Source organism: Apis mellifera, linkage group LG11, assembly GCF_003254395.2.
Source record: "Apis mellifera strain DH4 linkage group LG11, Amel_HAv3.1, whole genome shotgun sequence".
Taxonomy (NCBI): Eukaryota; Metazoa; Arthropoda; class Insecta; order Hymenoptera; family Apidae; genus Apis; species Apis mellifera.
Window position 1 is genome coordinate 1749185 of NC_037648.1, and position 17194 is coordinate 1766378.

The 17194-nt window shown below is 37.5% G+C and overlaps 1 protein-coding gene across 4 annotated transcripts in view; it reads left to right on the forward strand.

The window, feature by feature from the left end:
• The window catches only part of LOC412840 (homeobox protein caupolican), an 89994-nt gene that overhangs the window by 40603 nt on the left and 32197 nt on the right, over nt 1-17194 (forward strand). For 2 of the 4 annotated variants that reach the window (XM_396292.7, XM_006558938.3), the window contains exons 2-3: nt 2305-2700; nt 15611-15744. In XM_396292.7, the coding sequence (XP_396292.3) occupies nt 2305-2700; nt 15611-15744 (530 nt within the window). Of the gene's footprint in view, nt 1-2304; nt 2701-14002; nt 15261-15610; nt 15745-17194 lie in introns of those variants that run through there. The other 2 variants (XM_026443651.1, XM_026443652.1) reach the window with 2 other exon arrangements.

Sequence of the window (17194 nt, forward strand, 5' to 3'; positions counted from 1 at the left end):
GAAATTACGCGGTTCGCCGAGTTTACCGAACTTGGCCGATGACTGCCGAATGTAGCCGAGCGTATGTATGTAACCGCCGCGACAAGTCGAACAATAACAAATATTTTTGTCTAGTTTATTTTCGTTTTACATTTATCTATTTGTCGTTAGTGTACAGATATCAATAAGGTGGTAATAATCTTTCGTGTTACGTAAACGTAAAGGATATTTTTACGCCCGTGTTACAACAATTAGGCGAACGAAAAACGGTATAATACGCGACAAGATTATTTGCTATCTTTAGTCTCCGTAGGAGGCGCTCGTCGTAGGCGCTGCTATCGCTACGAACAAATGAGGGTATTTTTATTTTCGGGTGAAAAGGGAGCATTTCTTTCTATACCGCATTAGCATGCAACGTAGGTATAGTAATTTTCGTGCGATATTTGATCGTTTATAAAAGTGCAAACACGGCTCGTCGATGTTATTACGAAGCTTGATCCCGACAATTTGACTTATTCGAGCGGCGAGACGATAAATTTCCATTTAATTTATTCGGTCTCGAAACGCTCGAGCGGCATTCACGGTGTACACGGCTGTCATTATACGAAATTACGTGACAATTATTGCTATCGGGGAGCCCTGATCACGTGAGGGGAGACATCGATGTCGCGCTACGTATAATTCCAGTTACGTCGAGAAACGTGTGTGCATGCGTTGAAAACTTCCATCCAAGATTTTTTTTTTTTTTTTTTCTCTCTCCTTTCGAGTGAATTATAACTTATTTTTATTTCTCGACCGGGTAAGAACTTTTTAAGAAGAGTTAATTGTCGTGTGTCATCTGTTGTTTAATAACGACAGATACCGCTACTCGATCCCCGATTATCGTCCATTAAAGTAACACGGAATTGCTATCGAGTTATCGAGCACGCATTTATAATCGGATCCGCGGCGATAAGCTTGTATCACCTGGCTTTCGAAATTACCGTCATTACCTCCATTAACCCTTTGCTCTAGAATTATTTTTAAACCCGATACTCGACTTCACCAACTAACGTAATTTATTTCCGCGTGTATATATGTACACACATTTTATTCGTGCTTTGGACATTTTTTTCACATTGATACACGGTGTTAACTAAATACCTGTTGACGGAAACGAGAACGAGACGAGGTAATATGAATCATCCCGGTCTGAGGTAACATGAGTCACGTTGACAAAAAAGGTTGAAGGATTTTGTATCATGTATATATATATATATATATATAAAAAAAGATTTTATTGCCATATAATTTGTTTACGTATTAACATTTCGATATATCATTCGGTAATCAACACTCGAGCACACGACTATCTATAATTCATTAGATGCTGCCGGCGGATAATGTTTCGAAATTCATTTTTTTTAATGTTAATTCAATTAAATTTTCTTATCTCGCCGGTTATCTTATTATTATTCTTATTATATTATGTTTGAATCGCTTCAAGTTTCATTGACGACATCTCTCTTATCTGTGCTTTCGTCTTAATCGAGGAGGTCATTATCGATTGCGTGTGCGTTTTTACGATTTTTGATGACCAAGTTCATAATTTATTCTAACTAATAATGATAAACCTAAAACTAATTCACATACAGAAAATACTAAAAAAATTAAAAATAACCATCTATTAATTTCATATCCAATAATAAAAAATAAAACAGTAATTACCAAAAATTCTATTAAAATTAAAAAACTTAGAAAATTTACATTATAATATCATAAAAATATAAAAAATAATAATATTATTACAAATAATAATTTAATAAATCATTATAAAGCTAAATAGTTTAAAATTTAAAAACATTAATTTTGTAAATTAAAATTATATTAAAATTCATTATAATATTTTAGCTAAATTTATCATAAATTTCAAAAAAATTTATTAAATAAATATCGATAATTCCCAAAATTACCATTTTTAAATTAAACTATTTTTTGATAAATTAATTATATTAACAATCATCATATTATCAAAAATTTTTATATCTTCATTAATTTCAATAATTTTAACAATTTATTTAAATAATATCTTTAATAGACCTTCTATATTATTAATTTATTTAATTTCCTATTCTATTTATATATCCTTAATAATATTTACTATATGTTCAATAAATTCACTATTAATTTTAATAATCTTAATTGTTTTTTTAAGAGGAATATTAGTTATATTTTCCTATTTTTTATTTCATTAATTAATGAACCATACGTAAAAACGTTTTTACGTTTTTATCTATTTTTTTTTTAAAAGAATCAATCAAAGAAGAAAAAATGAAAATTTTTCAGCTGCTGGTGAGCGGCGGGCAGCCAACAACGGCGACGTCGCCGGCGATGTCGTCGGGGGGCGCCCTGAGCCCTGGCGCCCTCTCACCGTCGTCCACGGCGACGACGACCGGCGCCGCGGCGGCAGCCGCCTCCGGCGGGGCGAGCACCCCTGTGGCGGGTGCCACGGGGCCCGGCTGCTGCGAGAACGGCAGGCCCATGATGACCGACCCAGTCACCGGCCAATCTGTGTGCAGTTGTCAGTACGACAGCGCGGCAAGGCTCGCCTTGGGAGCGTATCCGAGGCTAGCGCCGACCGCCACCTCCTACTCGTCGTATCCCACGCCGACACCCTCCACCACTGACCAAGGACCCTATCCCAGCATTGGGATGGACAGCTCCGCGTTCTACCCTCCTCTGGTGAGTAAACAGCTCCCCTTAAATATCCTTCCTTCCTTATTTCCTTCTGTTTCCACGCAACAAGGTCGCCGGGTTAATTGTTGGAAGGTAATTAACCGACGTTTACACAACAAACGATGAATTATTCATGGTATGTTGTTTAAATAAATTATCATCGTTTGTGGGAATATTTCGACGAGTATCGAGAGTATCCGAGAGTGTATCTGGGACAGGAGTTGTGAGATTGAGATGGAGATGTCGAGAGGAGGAAAAAAGTCGCGATATTCGAGGAAATAAAAGTAGGAGGGAACGGATAAATTAAAGTCCGAATAGCACGTTCCACGGCTAATTGGAAGACTTACGAGCACCGTGTATTTATAAACGGCGCGATCGTTAAACGGTTTATTAGCTCCGTTTTCGAAATAGAAAAGCAGATGTATCCGCCCGCATTTACGCAAATACGCTTTGTAACGTTTCACGGGGATGAGATATACGCGGTTATCAGATTGATCGAGGCGCGTCGCGCTAGGCGTGCCGGGCGATTATTACTCCTGTTTGCCCGTACGGATCAGCCCTGCCACGAATTAGCTTGGAATCCACGGTAATAGAAGCCGCCGAGAAATCCATACGTGTCCGAAGTCGCGCTTTCCAGCCACGCTCCGCCGCCGGCTGCGTCGAATTATTCACGCGCGGCTGTCGCAGAGCGGGAGCGATAATCTCGTTTAAGTTTTCGGTTCGCGGAAGACGCGTCTCGCTGCCTCCTAACGAGGGCTCCGTGATGGATTCGCGGTTATATATTTCGTGGAGCGAATCTCGCTTCGCCCATAGAGAATCTTGCGAAACACGCGTTTCAGTGTCGCATACACGCGCACCGAACGAGCTCTCCTTTTCATCGCGTGGAAAAAACGCGCGGCTAAGAATAGTTTCCGAACACAGTCACGTGACGCGTTATGCGGAGAGAGAGAGAGAGAGGAGAGATGGCGCTCGCGTGCCGGTGGACGAAAGTGTCGGGTAATTAAGTCGCACCGCGGACATTGAAATTACATCGAATCGGTATCGCGTGCGAAAGGAATGGGTAGGCGGAGACGAGAAACGTTCAAGTTCGTTGTAAAACTTGTTCAGGGTGAGAAGGATTGACATGGTGAGACTTTGTACATGTGTTTAGCCCATGGAATGCGGAGGGCTCGTAAGGTACAGGTTACGATGTTGGTTAAGTAAGCATCGGGTCGATAATTAAGTATTTTAACAATTTATTATATTATTTATATTTTCTGAAGCGTCTCTTTCTATATTCGAATCCAGCGAACCGAGTAATTTCGTCGACTGCTCGAGCTCTCTTTATCTTTCGCTGTCCTTTTCTTTGCGGTCTTTCGACAAAAAATGAAACGACTCTCTCGAAGTTTCGTCTTTTTTGCAGATATACTCGTATATAATATAGTTGGTTTCATATTATTCGTTTAAACTTCCAGTTTTATAATAAAGCGTGTTTCAATTTAAAACGATTTTTAAATCGAGTTTAAAATTAATGAAAATTCCAATTTCATGATATACGTGCAATTTTCGAATCGATGATTATCGTAACGTGGACGTTACGTGGACGGATGAAGTGTTTTTGAGCACAAGGAAAAAAAAAATCAAAAGCGGCAATTGTAACGAGATCACGCGTGTTGAGAAAAAAAGTGTTTGCGCGTAATCATGATATCGACGATAGGACTGATAAAACGCGCGATTGACGTAGACGTGTAGAAATAGGCGGCCGATCGTATCAGCGTTTCGGCCAATTTATATCTGCACTCGAGCGTGGATACTCGCTACAGGAAGGTAGGAAACGATAAAAAGATTGTGCTGTGGAAAACACGCTCGCCACACCAGATGTTGTTGCGAGTCCATTTGAAGCGACTTCGCGACTGGGCGCGAGTTTCAACTGGAAAAGGAACAGAGAGAGAGAGAGAGAGCCGATAATTAAATTCTGCATTTATTCTCGGCTCCTTTTTACCCATGGAGACCTCGTTTCGAACGATAAGATGCATTAATCCTACAAGAGAGTGAAAGGTCAAACCCGTATCAAACGTTAGGATATATCGTGTAGAGAAATTTTTTTTATCGTACGCGTGCATCGAGTATAAAGGTATGCACATTTTCTTTTTCGTACGATCAAAATTATTGCATCAAAATATTTCGAATAGTTTATTATTATTGTTATTTCGAATATGTATGGAGAGTCTTCAGAATGGAGAGTGGCCAATTAAATTTGAATTGAAAAATTGAAATTAAAACAAATTGTCTCGATTTCGATACGGAAGCGAGATTCGGAAATAGCTGTTTCCGTGACAAAAGTGGCCGCTTCTTATCTCGACAGCCTCTCCTCGATTTAATTAACGGAATACAACCGAGATATAAATAGGACAAGGTGACGAGATAGATAAAGATAGATAGATAGCAAGGTGTTCGAGTATCTTATTCTCGAAAAAGCGACTTCTTTAAAATCATGGATATTTTGCTCGAAATAAGCGGTACTGAATTTCGTTCGACATATTGTACATATATATATATAATATATTTGAATTCTGCGAAGCGAGTAATTTCACATCGAAACAATACGTCGTAAATTTTTTTTTAAACACTCGAGCCCAGTTTCTCTTCGTCTTTCGCTCTAGCTGTCACTCTCTAGAATCGTCGTTACGTGAGCTAGAATTTCGCGAGTCTCGAGCGAAAAAAAGTGCAGCAAAAAATGTGTCGACGCTCGCGGCGTTCGCGTAGTTTATAACGAATTTCCAACCCCAGGCGCGCCGAGACCGAATCGCGTTCAGCCAATCAGCGACGCGTGTCCTCCGATAACCGGGCCAGCTTTCATTGGTCGAAATTACACGACCGTTTTATACCTCGACAAATGGAACGAATCGGATGGAATCGCAGATAACGGGCAATTTCTTTCCTCCCCTCCCCATCGCGTACGTACCGTCAATCTGCCGCGCGGCGGTTCAAATTTTTGTTCCGTACTTTATATTATACGATCGTGTATCGATTATGAGCGACACTGATCGTCGAGCCGGGGAATTATCGTCGCGACTCCATCTAGCGGCCGATAATGCGCGCGTGTCGTTACACGGTTTCGTTCTTTCGACGTTCTTATCTTGCACACAACCGCAAATGGTAACCGCGCTTCTTTTGATCTTTGCCGCACAATCAGTCCGAGTCAGGGGATTGATAACAGGGAGATGGTATCGCTTCCAAGCTTATCTCATCTCGTTGAAAAGTAAAAATGATTGTTAGATTTCTTCAAAGAGGGTTGTTGCGTTTCTATGATGATTTCATATTTGGTTTGGTCGATTGTAACGTATCACGCGGGTAGTAAGTGAAATCTAAGGTCAATTGTTATTCGTGCGTTATATAAGATATATTCATATGTAAAGTATTTATTTTCTCGGATAAAATTTCGAATAGCAATTCAATTATAAAAATTCATTATATTATAATATTATTATTGTTAATTTTTCCAATATTTCAAACGCGTTTAAGATAATAATAAGACAATTTCTTAATTTTCTTAACTTTGTTCCAACAAAATTTTATTTTCACGATGCATGATGGATTGTATGCGTTCGAACAATTTCTTTCCTCTCTCTCTCTCTCTCTCGTAATCATTTACAGTCAAAGAGTGTCGACAAATTAATTTAGATCGACGTTTTATTGGCAATGGGAGGGAGTGGAACGCGAGGAATGCGGATTTAAACGGTCGGGGTGTGATTTCTGCTATTTCACAGTTCGTTTCACGGACCACAGCGTTTCAACGGATGTTAATTGCTCCCTGGATATTTTCTCGACGCAACGCACACCGATTATGTCACCGTTCCTTGATAATGCTATTCACAAATTGCCGATTAAAGTTATCGCATCGATAATGCACGACTCGACTCGATGAAAAATTGCGTTTCACCGGGAAATTGGTCGAAAGGGGAAACGAGGAAAGGCAGGAAGCAATTGAGTACTGCTTCGTTATGGATCTCGATATGGACTCTGGTTCCGCTGCGTTTGGTGTCGTCCAGGTCTTTTCTGTTAATTAGATTGAATTGCGTATTGGTCGCTCACTTTGAAGATACGTAAGGGAAAATACGGAGAAAAATACGAGATTTCGTAATGCATACATGTTCAACTATAGATGGGTGAAAAATTTAAAGCGATTCTTTGGGAAAAAAAAATAAAGAAAATGATCGTTTCTGAGATTTTGTGTTTTGGCCAGTGACAATTAAAAAGTGATTTCAAATTTCTGGAAATTTAATTTTTTATATCAAAAACAAGACAATGATCAAAATTTGAAAAAAAGAATTTATTTTTCAAATTATTGACAATTTTAACAACAAGAAAAAGAGAATCTCATATAATATATGCAAATATTACAATAAATCAAATTAGAAAATATATATCATAGATCAAAATAATTTAAGATATTCCTAATAGAAAAAAAAAAAGAAAGGAAAAAAATTCAAAACAAGAAAATGATCAATATTTGAAAAAAAAAAGAATTTGTATATTATAAATCAAAATAATCTAAGATATTCATAATAGAAGAAAAAAAATAAAGAAAAAAAATTCAAAACAAGATAATGATCAAAATTTGAAAAAAAAAGAATTTGTTTTTCAAATTATTGATAATTTTAACAACAAGAAAAAGAGAATCTCATACAATATATGCAAATATTACAATAAATTAAATTGGAAAATATATATCATAGATCAAAATAATTTAAGATATGCCTAATAGAAAAAAAAAAAAAAAAAAAAAAAAGAAAGGAAAAAATTCAAAACAAGACAACGATCAAAATTTGAAAAAAAAAAAAGAATTTATATATCATGGATCAAAATAATCTAAGATATTCCTAATAGAAAAAAAAAAAAAAGGGGGAAAAAAATTCAAAACAAGACAATGATCAATATTTGAAAAAAAAAAAGAATTTGTTTTGAATTTTAACAAAAGAGAGTCTCATGCAATATATGCAAGTATTACAATGTAATAAATCAAATTGGAAGATATATATCATGGATGAAAATAATCTAAGATATTCCTAATAGAAAAAAAAAAAAAACAATGATCAAAATTTGAAAAAAAAAATTTGTTTTATACAATATATGCAAATATAAAATTTCAAGATATATATCAAATAAGATCAAAATAGATCAAAATAATCTAAGATATTTCTAATAGAAAAAAAAAAGATAATCAAAATTTGATCAAAATTTGAAAAAAAGAATTTGTTTTTCAAATTATTGACAATTTTAACAACAAGAAAAAGAGAGTCTCATACAATATATGCAATATCACCATTACAATGCAATAAATTGAATTTCAAGATACATATAGATCAAAATAATCTAAGATATTTCTAATAGAAAAAAAATTCAAAACAAGAAAATGATCAAAATTTGAAAAAAAGAATTTGTTTTTCAAATTATTGACAATTTTAACAACAAGAAGAAAAGAATCTCATACAATATATGCAAGTATTACAATGCAATAAATCAAATTAGAAGATATATATCATAGATCAAAATAATCTAAGATATTCCTAATAAAAAAAAAAAAAAGAAAAAAAATTCAAAACAAGACAATGATAAATATTTGAAAAAAAAAAAAAAGAATTTATGTATATCATAGATCAAAATAATCTAAGATATTCCTAATAGAAAAAAAAAGATAATGATCAATATTTGAAAAAAAAAAAGAATTTATATATCATAGATCAAAATAATCTAAGATATTCCTAAAAAAAAAAAAAAAAAAGACAATGATTAAAATTTGAAAAAAAGAATTTCTTTTTCAAATTATTGACAATTTTAATTCAACAAGAAAAAGAGAATCTCATACAACATATACAATATCACCATTACAATGCAATAAATCAAATTTCAAGATACATATCATAGATCAAAATAATCTAAGATATTCCTAATAGAAAAAAAAAAGAGAAAAAAAATTCAAAACAAGACAATGATAAATATTTGAAAAAAAAAAAAAGAATTTACGTATATCATAGATCAAAATAATCTAAGATATTCCTAATGAAAAAAAAAAAAAAAAGGAAGAAAAAAAATTCCAGCAATTTCTCCAAACTCGGTTATCCGCTCGAAATTTCACTTTCGCCGCGGACCACATTATAAATGGAGAGATTTACGCGTTCCAATGGGTGGAAAGAATATTTCATCCTTATCTCCGTACCAACTGTTGTCGTGTGATCCCACGCGATCGTTGGAATAAATGGAAATATCGAAAGCTTGCCCCGTTCTCTCTCTCCTTGGAGAGGGGGGAGGGGGGAAACGGTTGCATCCGCTCGAATCTGCCCCGGTCGCATGTCTGGCGGACGGAAAGAGCCGCGGCATTCCGATCCGCGATATCGCGAAATGCGTTACTTTACGGCTCATTGATAAGCGTAACACACGTAGCACTCTTAATCGCGGACCGTTTACGCTCTTATAATTGGCAGTTACGCGCGGCTCGCATGCGATACAATGTGCCTACACGGTTCTTGGCTCCGTGAAACGCGTGTTTCGCGCCACGGGCTCGCCTCTAATGTATGTAAACGCATATCCGTGTAAATAATATAAACATACACACTCCACTGTTTCCCGCCGATCTTTATTTCCCTTCTATTCGTTATTGGAACCTCCTTGCAACAATCCTTCATCAGCTAGACGAGAAACAGTTCGAAATTGATTCAAGATGATCGACAGAGAAAGAATAATGCTGGAGAAAGAGAATATTAGGTACAGCGGCGGAGCAGGCTCGTTGAAATTAGTTGCTCAAGGTTAACCTCCCCACCACCGGGCGGCTCTCTCCCCACTCCGCCTCTTATGAGCGTGCGGCGAGTGGGGGTAGAGGGGGGGCGAGGCTATGAGGTATCGAGTAGCAGTAATGATGAATAGTGGCATCGACTAGTGGTAACTCATACGGTGACGTTTAATGACGAATCGAAACACGATTTCTTACGATCTCGCGTTATATTATATTATATTTCCAGTTTGATTGCCAGGATATCGATGCTTTTGATTAGAGTTATTCGATATACTTGACCAGTTTTCAAACATATATATATATATCTGATACTTGAATGGAAATGGTTTGCCAATATATACTGGAATCTCTAGTTATCGATCTAATAAAACACCGTTCAACGCTTAATTTTATTATATGCCTTAAATTAGATCGATACGAAATTATTTATTCGTATATCTATATACGAATATAATGTCAAGTAAATGACATGTAATAAAATTGATTTTATCTGGATAGACCGATCTATCCCCGAGACCCAGCACAATCGTCTGTTATATCGGGGGACGCGCGAAAAATTCTACGCGTCCCGTCCCCCTATCCAGTAGTTGGCGTTATTAGTCGGGCTTGACCGATCGACGCTCGAGGAATGCCATTTGTCGCGAGACGATGCGTCAAACGTCATAGCTTTGCACCTTTATCCGCAATAAATTGCAGCTCGCTAGCCCCGCGGCCTTTGCGCCCGGCTTGGTCAGCCAGCAGCTCTTCGTGGAATTTCAGCGGCGTCGTGCAATTTCGTGCACGCGACGAGATCGTTCACCAGCCTCCCGCCGCTCGTGCGTCTTGACAACCAACCGGTGGAATGTCATAAGCGGGAAGGGCCATCAGGAATTTTGAGAATTTTCACGAACCCCCCCCTCCTTAACGTCTCGTTTAACCTCGTTTAACCTCGTTGTAAAGGATGAATCGTTTATTAAAGTGCAACCGTAAGATTCATTCGTAAGATATATATATATATCTGTAATAATATTTAGGAATTTTTTTTAATTCAATTCAGCTTCAACTATATATAGTATAAATTAGCCGATATAATCATCGTGGTAACATTTAGGAAATTTTTTTATCGCATCCATCTTTAATTCTTTCCCGCTCCGCAAACGCGATATCCTTTTCAGAGGAGCGATATATCTCGTATATCGCGCGTAAGGTAAGTTAGCATCGATTTGCAAGTCCATATTAAGAGGACGTCCATAAACTCGCGGAACATTTTTCTTTACACCTCTGTGCTGTGCGTGTGATAAAGCGGGCAAGCGAGAAGCAATGATGGCGTGAAAATACGGCCCCGCCAATACCAGAATCGGTAATAAAGTTTGCGTTATCGCGTGGAAATAGTTGTTGCTCGCCGCATAAACTAATCTTATCTGAGAGGGTGAAGTTATTAGTAACGTATATCGAATATAACGTAATCTTATCGCCTTGCTCGGATATATATTGTATATTGGCTACAAAATGGAATAAAACGTCCCGATAAAGAAACAACTTTTGTCTCTCTCTCTCTCAAATTTCGCGTTCGCAGGTGTTTCATCATTCCCTCTCGCTTTATATTTTCCACTTGATCAGGAATGAATTATTTCTCTTTAAAACGATTTTTCTTTTGATCGTCTCACAGAAGAAGCCCTCGAGCCCTCAAGAAGGAGGAAGTCAAATAAAGGCCTTCAGTTTCAGTTCAAATGCCGAGTTGAAATCCGCTCAACGATTATCTAAGCGATGCTCGATACATACAAGCCCGAGACATGAAATTCTTACATAATGAGGGGACTCGAATAAGGTCATCGGCAAACTGCAACGTCGACGCGATCCGATGGCGGCGCGAAATTTCCTCCTTTCAACCTGTTTCTGCCCCCACCGTTCACCGTTACTCCTGTACTCCCTTCCTTCTTTGTCTATTTCGATGGAAAGAGGGAACGACGATCGTTAAGCACGCGCTTCCAACGGTTCAAGCGGCGCGACGTCGTTTCGACGAGCATTATAATATAATAAGAATCGGATTAGCATTGAATGAAGTGGGTGGCGCGAGAGCGGAGAGAGCGATAAAGGAACTAATAAAAAGCGGCCTTTTTAGGGCGAGCATGGTGGTCTTCGTTCAACGAAGAAAGAAGCTCTCCTGGAATAAATAAAAAAAAGAAAAGAAACGGGACTAGCGTTTGCCCACACTGTGTCCCGAATGGAAAGTACATAATACTATTCTCCTTGTTTAAAATCGTTCTTTTATCCTTTGAAATGTATCGAAATATTTAAAAGTTAATTTTTAATTTTTCGAGTCGATTGAAGAAAAACTGCACGTGTGTTATTTTTCCTAACAAAATTATATTTTTAGATCTTTCTAGGTAGAGAAAGAGTATTCGTTCGTTAGAAACTCGTAACGAAATGAAATTTGATCTTTAGCTTATCTTTATTGGCAAGCGTTAGAGAATGACAGGTAGCGAAAAGACGAAGAGGGATTGAAAGCCCGAGTACTTGAGGAAATTTATGACGTACTGTTTCACCGTGAAATTACTCGCTTCACCGACTTCAAGGGGGGAGTCTCGCGATAAAAACTCGAGCGTGTAATAAATAAAACTGTGTATTCTTGAAATTCATGATCTACCCACAAATTTTAAAGAATGCTCGATAAATATTTTAACCTATAATTGTTGATACGGGTGGAGAAAGAAATTTTATATGTATAAAATTGTTCAATTCTTCTCTGGCTAGCAAGAAGCAAAAGAGCTTAAAAATAAATAGTATATAGGAGTTTTAATCTCGCGAAATGAGCATTTACTCGCGGACGATGGAAGCTTCTGAAAACTGTTGTCCCGCGCGTCTCTACGGCTTCATCATCGTTTCACATCGATACTAAATACCCTCCTTTCCCCTTCGGCGCGCCATACCCCTCAGACTGTTAATTAAATTATCGTCAGACAACTGCTAGACGAACCTCGAACTTTTTAACTTTGTGGGCCTCGTGTCACGTCGTTCGTGTCCCCTCTTTGTATTCAGCCAACTTTTCCGCCGGTTGTCTTTCGTCGCTGACCCAGACTTCGAACTCCGCGAAACGACCAACTTGGCATTAATGCTCTCTTGTCGGATGAATTTTCGACCATATTCGCATATGTTGCATAAATGTGTGTACACGGTTTTTTGTCGGTCCATGTATTCCGCTTAAAACAGCAGCATTTGAATTAGTAATTTTTAATAGAAATTTTAATACTTCTTTATTATTATGTGTAATTAAAGTTTCTAGAAAAAATGAGATATTTTTTTCATATAAAAAGATTTCTTGCTTGAAATTTTTCCATTTTCATTAAAACGTCTTCCATACATAAAATTCTTCTTTTTTTTTCATATATCGTTTCACTTTGTTAAAAAAAAAAGATTTCTCTACAGTTTATTTTTAGATATTTTTTGGTATTTGCGATACAAATTTTAATTCCAAATTTTAAATTTCAGAATTGAATTCTTTTTTTTTCCAGAAAGCTCATATTTGTAGGAGGAATTTTTATTCATTATTATTAATCAATTCAAAATCACGTGTTATTTATTTTTCGTGATAAATTTTATAACTTTTACTTTCTTGTAATGACACGAATCTTTATATTTTCATTTATTTTATCAGCAGAAACAGAAATAATCGCATGACGTCGAATATTAAATTTTTTTGAGACTGTTCCTTCAATAGTGTACAAACATGCATGTAAAAGTCGTATCCCGACAATTTTTCCCGTGAATCATTCTCACCCTTTATTCGAGCGCAACACGATCGCCATATCAGGATAAAATCATGGACAATAAAAAAAAACTAAATACCATTCCCGTTTATTTGGTCTGAAATCTAACATTAATCGAATTGATACGTGTCTCATTCACTATTTAATAAATTCTCGTCACGTACATTCTAAACTGCACGCCAGCTTCTAAAACTCGATCTATCGATAATATATACGTATCTGCAAGCGTGAATCTTCGATATTCGGTCACGATATTATTCTCCACACAATATGTCGTGACACACGCTGAACAAACACCTGGAAAGATACCGTCTCTATAATTTTTGCGAATAGAATATCAATTTCTATCGGTCGAATAATTATAAGAAATACCCACGAGTTCGTCCATCTTTAAAAATATTAATTTTTAATATTGTTCTCTGATTTGGAAAATATCAAAGTTAAGTTAAATATAGAAAATTTGTAAAATTCTACTATTTTTGATTTGTAAGTATTGTAAGTTTTTAATTCGATTTAAAAATAAACAATTATACGTTCGTATCACGATCAGAATTTTTTTATTGAAAACTAAATATCAAAAGAGAGTCTTAATGGGATTTAGAAAATTCTTATACGTATATTTATTGCTGCGTAATGTACGGTCGTTCGTATAATCGGTTTGCGACCGTTCCATGCTCGGTAACAATAGTTCGAGGCGTCGACGCTGGACCACCCGCGGTTCACCATTAAAATCACCTCCCGTAGAAAGGATATCGAGGGTTAGCAACAGGGGGACAAATATTGCGTACTTTTTCCCTCTTTCCTCTCTTCCGTTTCTTTTTTTTTTTTTTTTGCATATTAAGAAGAAAAAAAGTAGTAGCTACGAAGAGGAAATAAGAGTCGGTGGAAGCTGGTCGAATGAGTCGACACCGATCTCTGTGTAACACGGAATTCCCTGGCGCCAAATGCCTTTAAACCTTCGCTCTAATAATATCCCATTGTGCTACCATTAGCCACCGAACGCGCCGCCACCGTCCCTTTCGTGCTTCTTCTCGCTGAAACGTCGCTTTCTATTCTTTTTTTTTTCTCTCTCTCTTCCAGATCCTTTTGTGAACCTTTACCTCTCCGTTTCCAACGCGAGGAGGCTTCTTTACGACGCGCTTTGTATCGGCACCTTCGTCCCTCTTTGTGTTCTCTAATTTCGAAAGAATTACTAAAGCGAAGAAGCGTTAAAATTCAGTAACATTTATGCTAGGAAAACGAAGTAGTTCCAACTTGCGATGTTTATTTTGCTTCTTCGTATCTTAATTTCTTTATTTTCTACGAAAGAGACATAAAATTCGAAGCGAAAAAAGCGTTGAAGCGATAAGCCTGCTGCTAGGGATTGGCCACGAGCCATCCATAACTGCAGAGAAGCGAAATTCGATCCTCGCTTTTTCTTCGTGGAGACCGTGGCTCGAATCGTAGAGAGTGACAGATTATCTTAGAACAGCGAAAGACGAAGCGGGATAGAGAGTTTGAACGTTTGAAGAAGAAATTTATGCGAAGTTTCTGGCTTCTTATTGGATCCAACGAGAATTTATTTTCGGTGGTGGGGATAACTGCCAAGCGTATATAACGAATAAATATCGTCGAATCAACGTTACGGGATCTTTTGGCGAGTGTGTCTCTCGATTAACGGATGGTCGGTCGCTCGTCGATGGATTGACTGATTCGTCGCAACAACGAATTTGCTGTGAAATCGCCGATTAAGATGATGGATCGATCGATTTTATTTCGAACGGGCCGTTCGCGTAAATCGTGTCGTGCTCGAGTGTATACAGACCGTTCGAGGGAGATACGTGTATTCAAGTTTTCGAGGCGAAATTAGTCACGAAGCAATGGGCAAAAATAACACCATCGGTATCGTTCCTCACGTGCATGTGTCGTTCTTGTTAACATACGCATACGTCGCGTGTAATCGTACGGATAAATGGTACACGTTGTCGAGTTTTATACCGTGGTGTGTACTGTATTTATTTCAGCTCAAGGGAAAGTGCAGGTACCCCGAGACAATGTATTCATTCTTGGTAACCATCGTCGCTTGTACTTAATCGATCATCGTTTTAAAAGTCGGTGTAGCGCTGTCATATAGTGTTCAGTGTTTACAATAATGCTAGATGTTACATTGCGGTCTTAACCGCCTCTCGCAACTGACCTTAATATACGGAATATAGATAAAAGTGTGGAAGATGGATCGTGTCTTCGCCTCTTTTTATATGAATAATTCTCTCTTTTTATAACGATTTAAAATACATATTTTATATATAATTCGTGCAAATTGAAAACTTGGCATAAGGCTATTTTTAAATAATTCCAACGAACGTGTTACACTTGCAACCCTTAGAGTAGAGTAATTAATTATGCTGTTCGATTGCAGGGAAATCCGTACGGATTGAAGGACACGACGGGAATGGGGATGACGGCGGATATGGGTGCAGCATGGGGCACGGCCGCCCTTCAACCTGCCGCCACGGGTTACTACCCCTACGATCCAACCCTGGCCGCCTACGGGTAAGTTTATCACCAGGTTTCATGGTCTCTCGGCTCCATTAGATTAAACCACCAGTCGCGTTTCTCTCTCTCTCGCGGAGCCGCTCACGGTGCCGCCATTAAAACAAGAGTCACGATCTCTCGTACTCGTTACACATATCCCGGCAGAAATGGTTATCGTTATCGCGAATCCGTAATATCTTTCCCTCGATGTAACCGGTGTACATAGCTTTAAGCGGCCCGTTGACGTTTATTTCAAACGATCTTTCCAGTTTTATATTTAGATTCTGTATCTAATAAAAATTATTAGAAAATTGTGAATTATAAATTTTAAGGTGAATTTTTTTAGCAGTGTAAAAAATAATTTAACGAGATTCTTCTTTTTTTTTTCATATCAATGTTAGATTGCTCTAGATTTTAATATAAAAATTAATCGTATGAGGTTAAGCTACGCGTACAATATCGATTAGATATAAGATTAGATTATCTCGTTTCTTTCACGAGAGTAACAAATTTGTCAAATTCAATTCGTCTCCGAACCGATCCTACGAATCATTCTTTACCTCCCATTTCAATCTTATTCATTCCCCTCGAGAAGAAGCTCGAAGAAGTATATTTACAAAACAACGCACATCCACCGAAGGTGGCCGACAATTAATCCGTAAGAAGGGTGACGAGCAAACCGGATGCTCGTTCTTGCCGCTCGTGGATAAGAGTTACGAGGGTGCTGTCAACATGAGGACCCTTGTACTTCATCTTGTAGGGAGACTGCGGAATATCGATGGCGAGTGGAAAGAGAGAAAGAGAGAGCCGCAAATATTGCTTATATCGGCCGAGTTAAGTGATTTCCACGCGTGTATTTTCAACGGATTCCATATTTTCGTTATTCGGATCCGTGTTTTGATTAATAATGGGCCGAAAAAGTGACGGCCGAATTTACGACGGATATTTATTTCGCTCGCGCGATACAACGGCGATATATCAAAATCTGTCGGAACGGCGGAACGATTATTTATCGAGGATGGAATTAAAATTATAGGGGAGAAAGTTGCTTTGTTCGATTCGGCCGACGGCTCGTTTATTCGGAAAGAGGGAGGGGGAAGGAAAGCTTTCCTTTTTCGATTCCAAATTTGTATTTATCGTATCGGGTTTTATTAATTATTCCTTTTTTTTTCTATATTATAATGCTGAATAAAAGAAATAATTTTAGAAAATAAGATTCTACTTTTAGATATTTAATATTCATATTTTTAGAAATTGCTGAAGACTTTATGCTAGTTTGATCGTAGAGTTTCATTATGAGAATACTTTAAGGAAGGGCAACCTGCGCGCAATAAACGCGGGCCAATAGATGGCGCGCAAGGTCTCGGAATCTTCCGAACACAGAGTCTTTCGTGGGAACGAGGAGGGTTATTTTCGAAAACCATGTGTCGCGTGCCGTTGACAAAATGAGACATTGACATAGATTTCG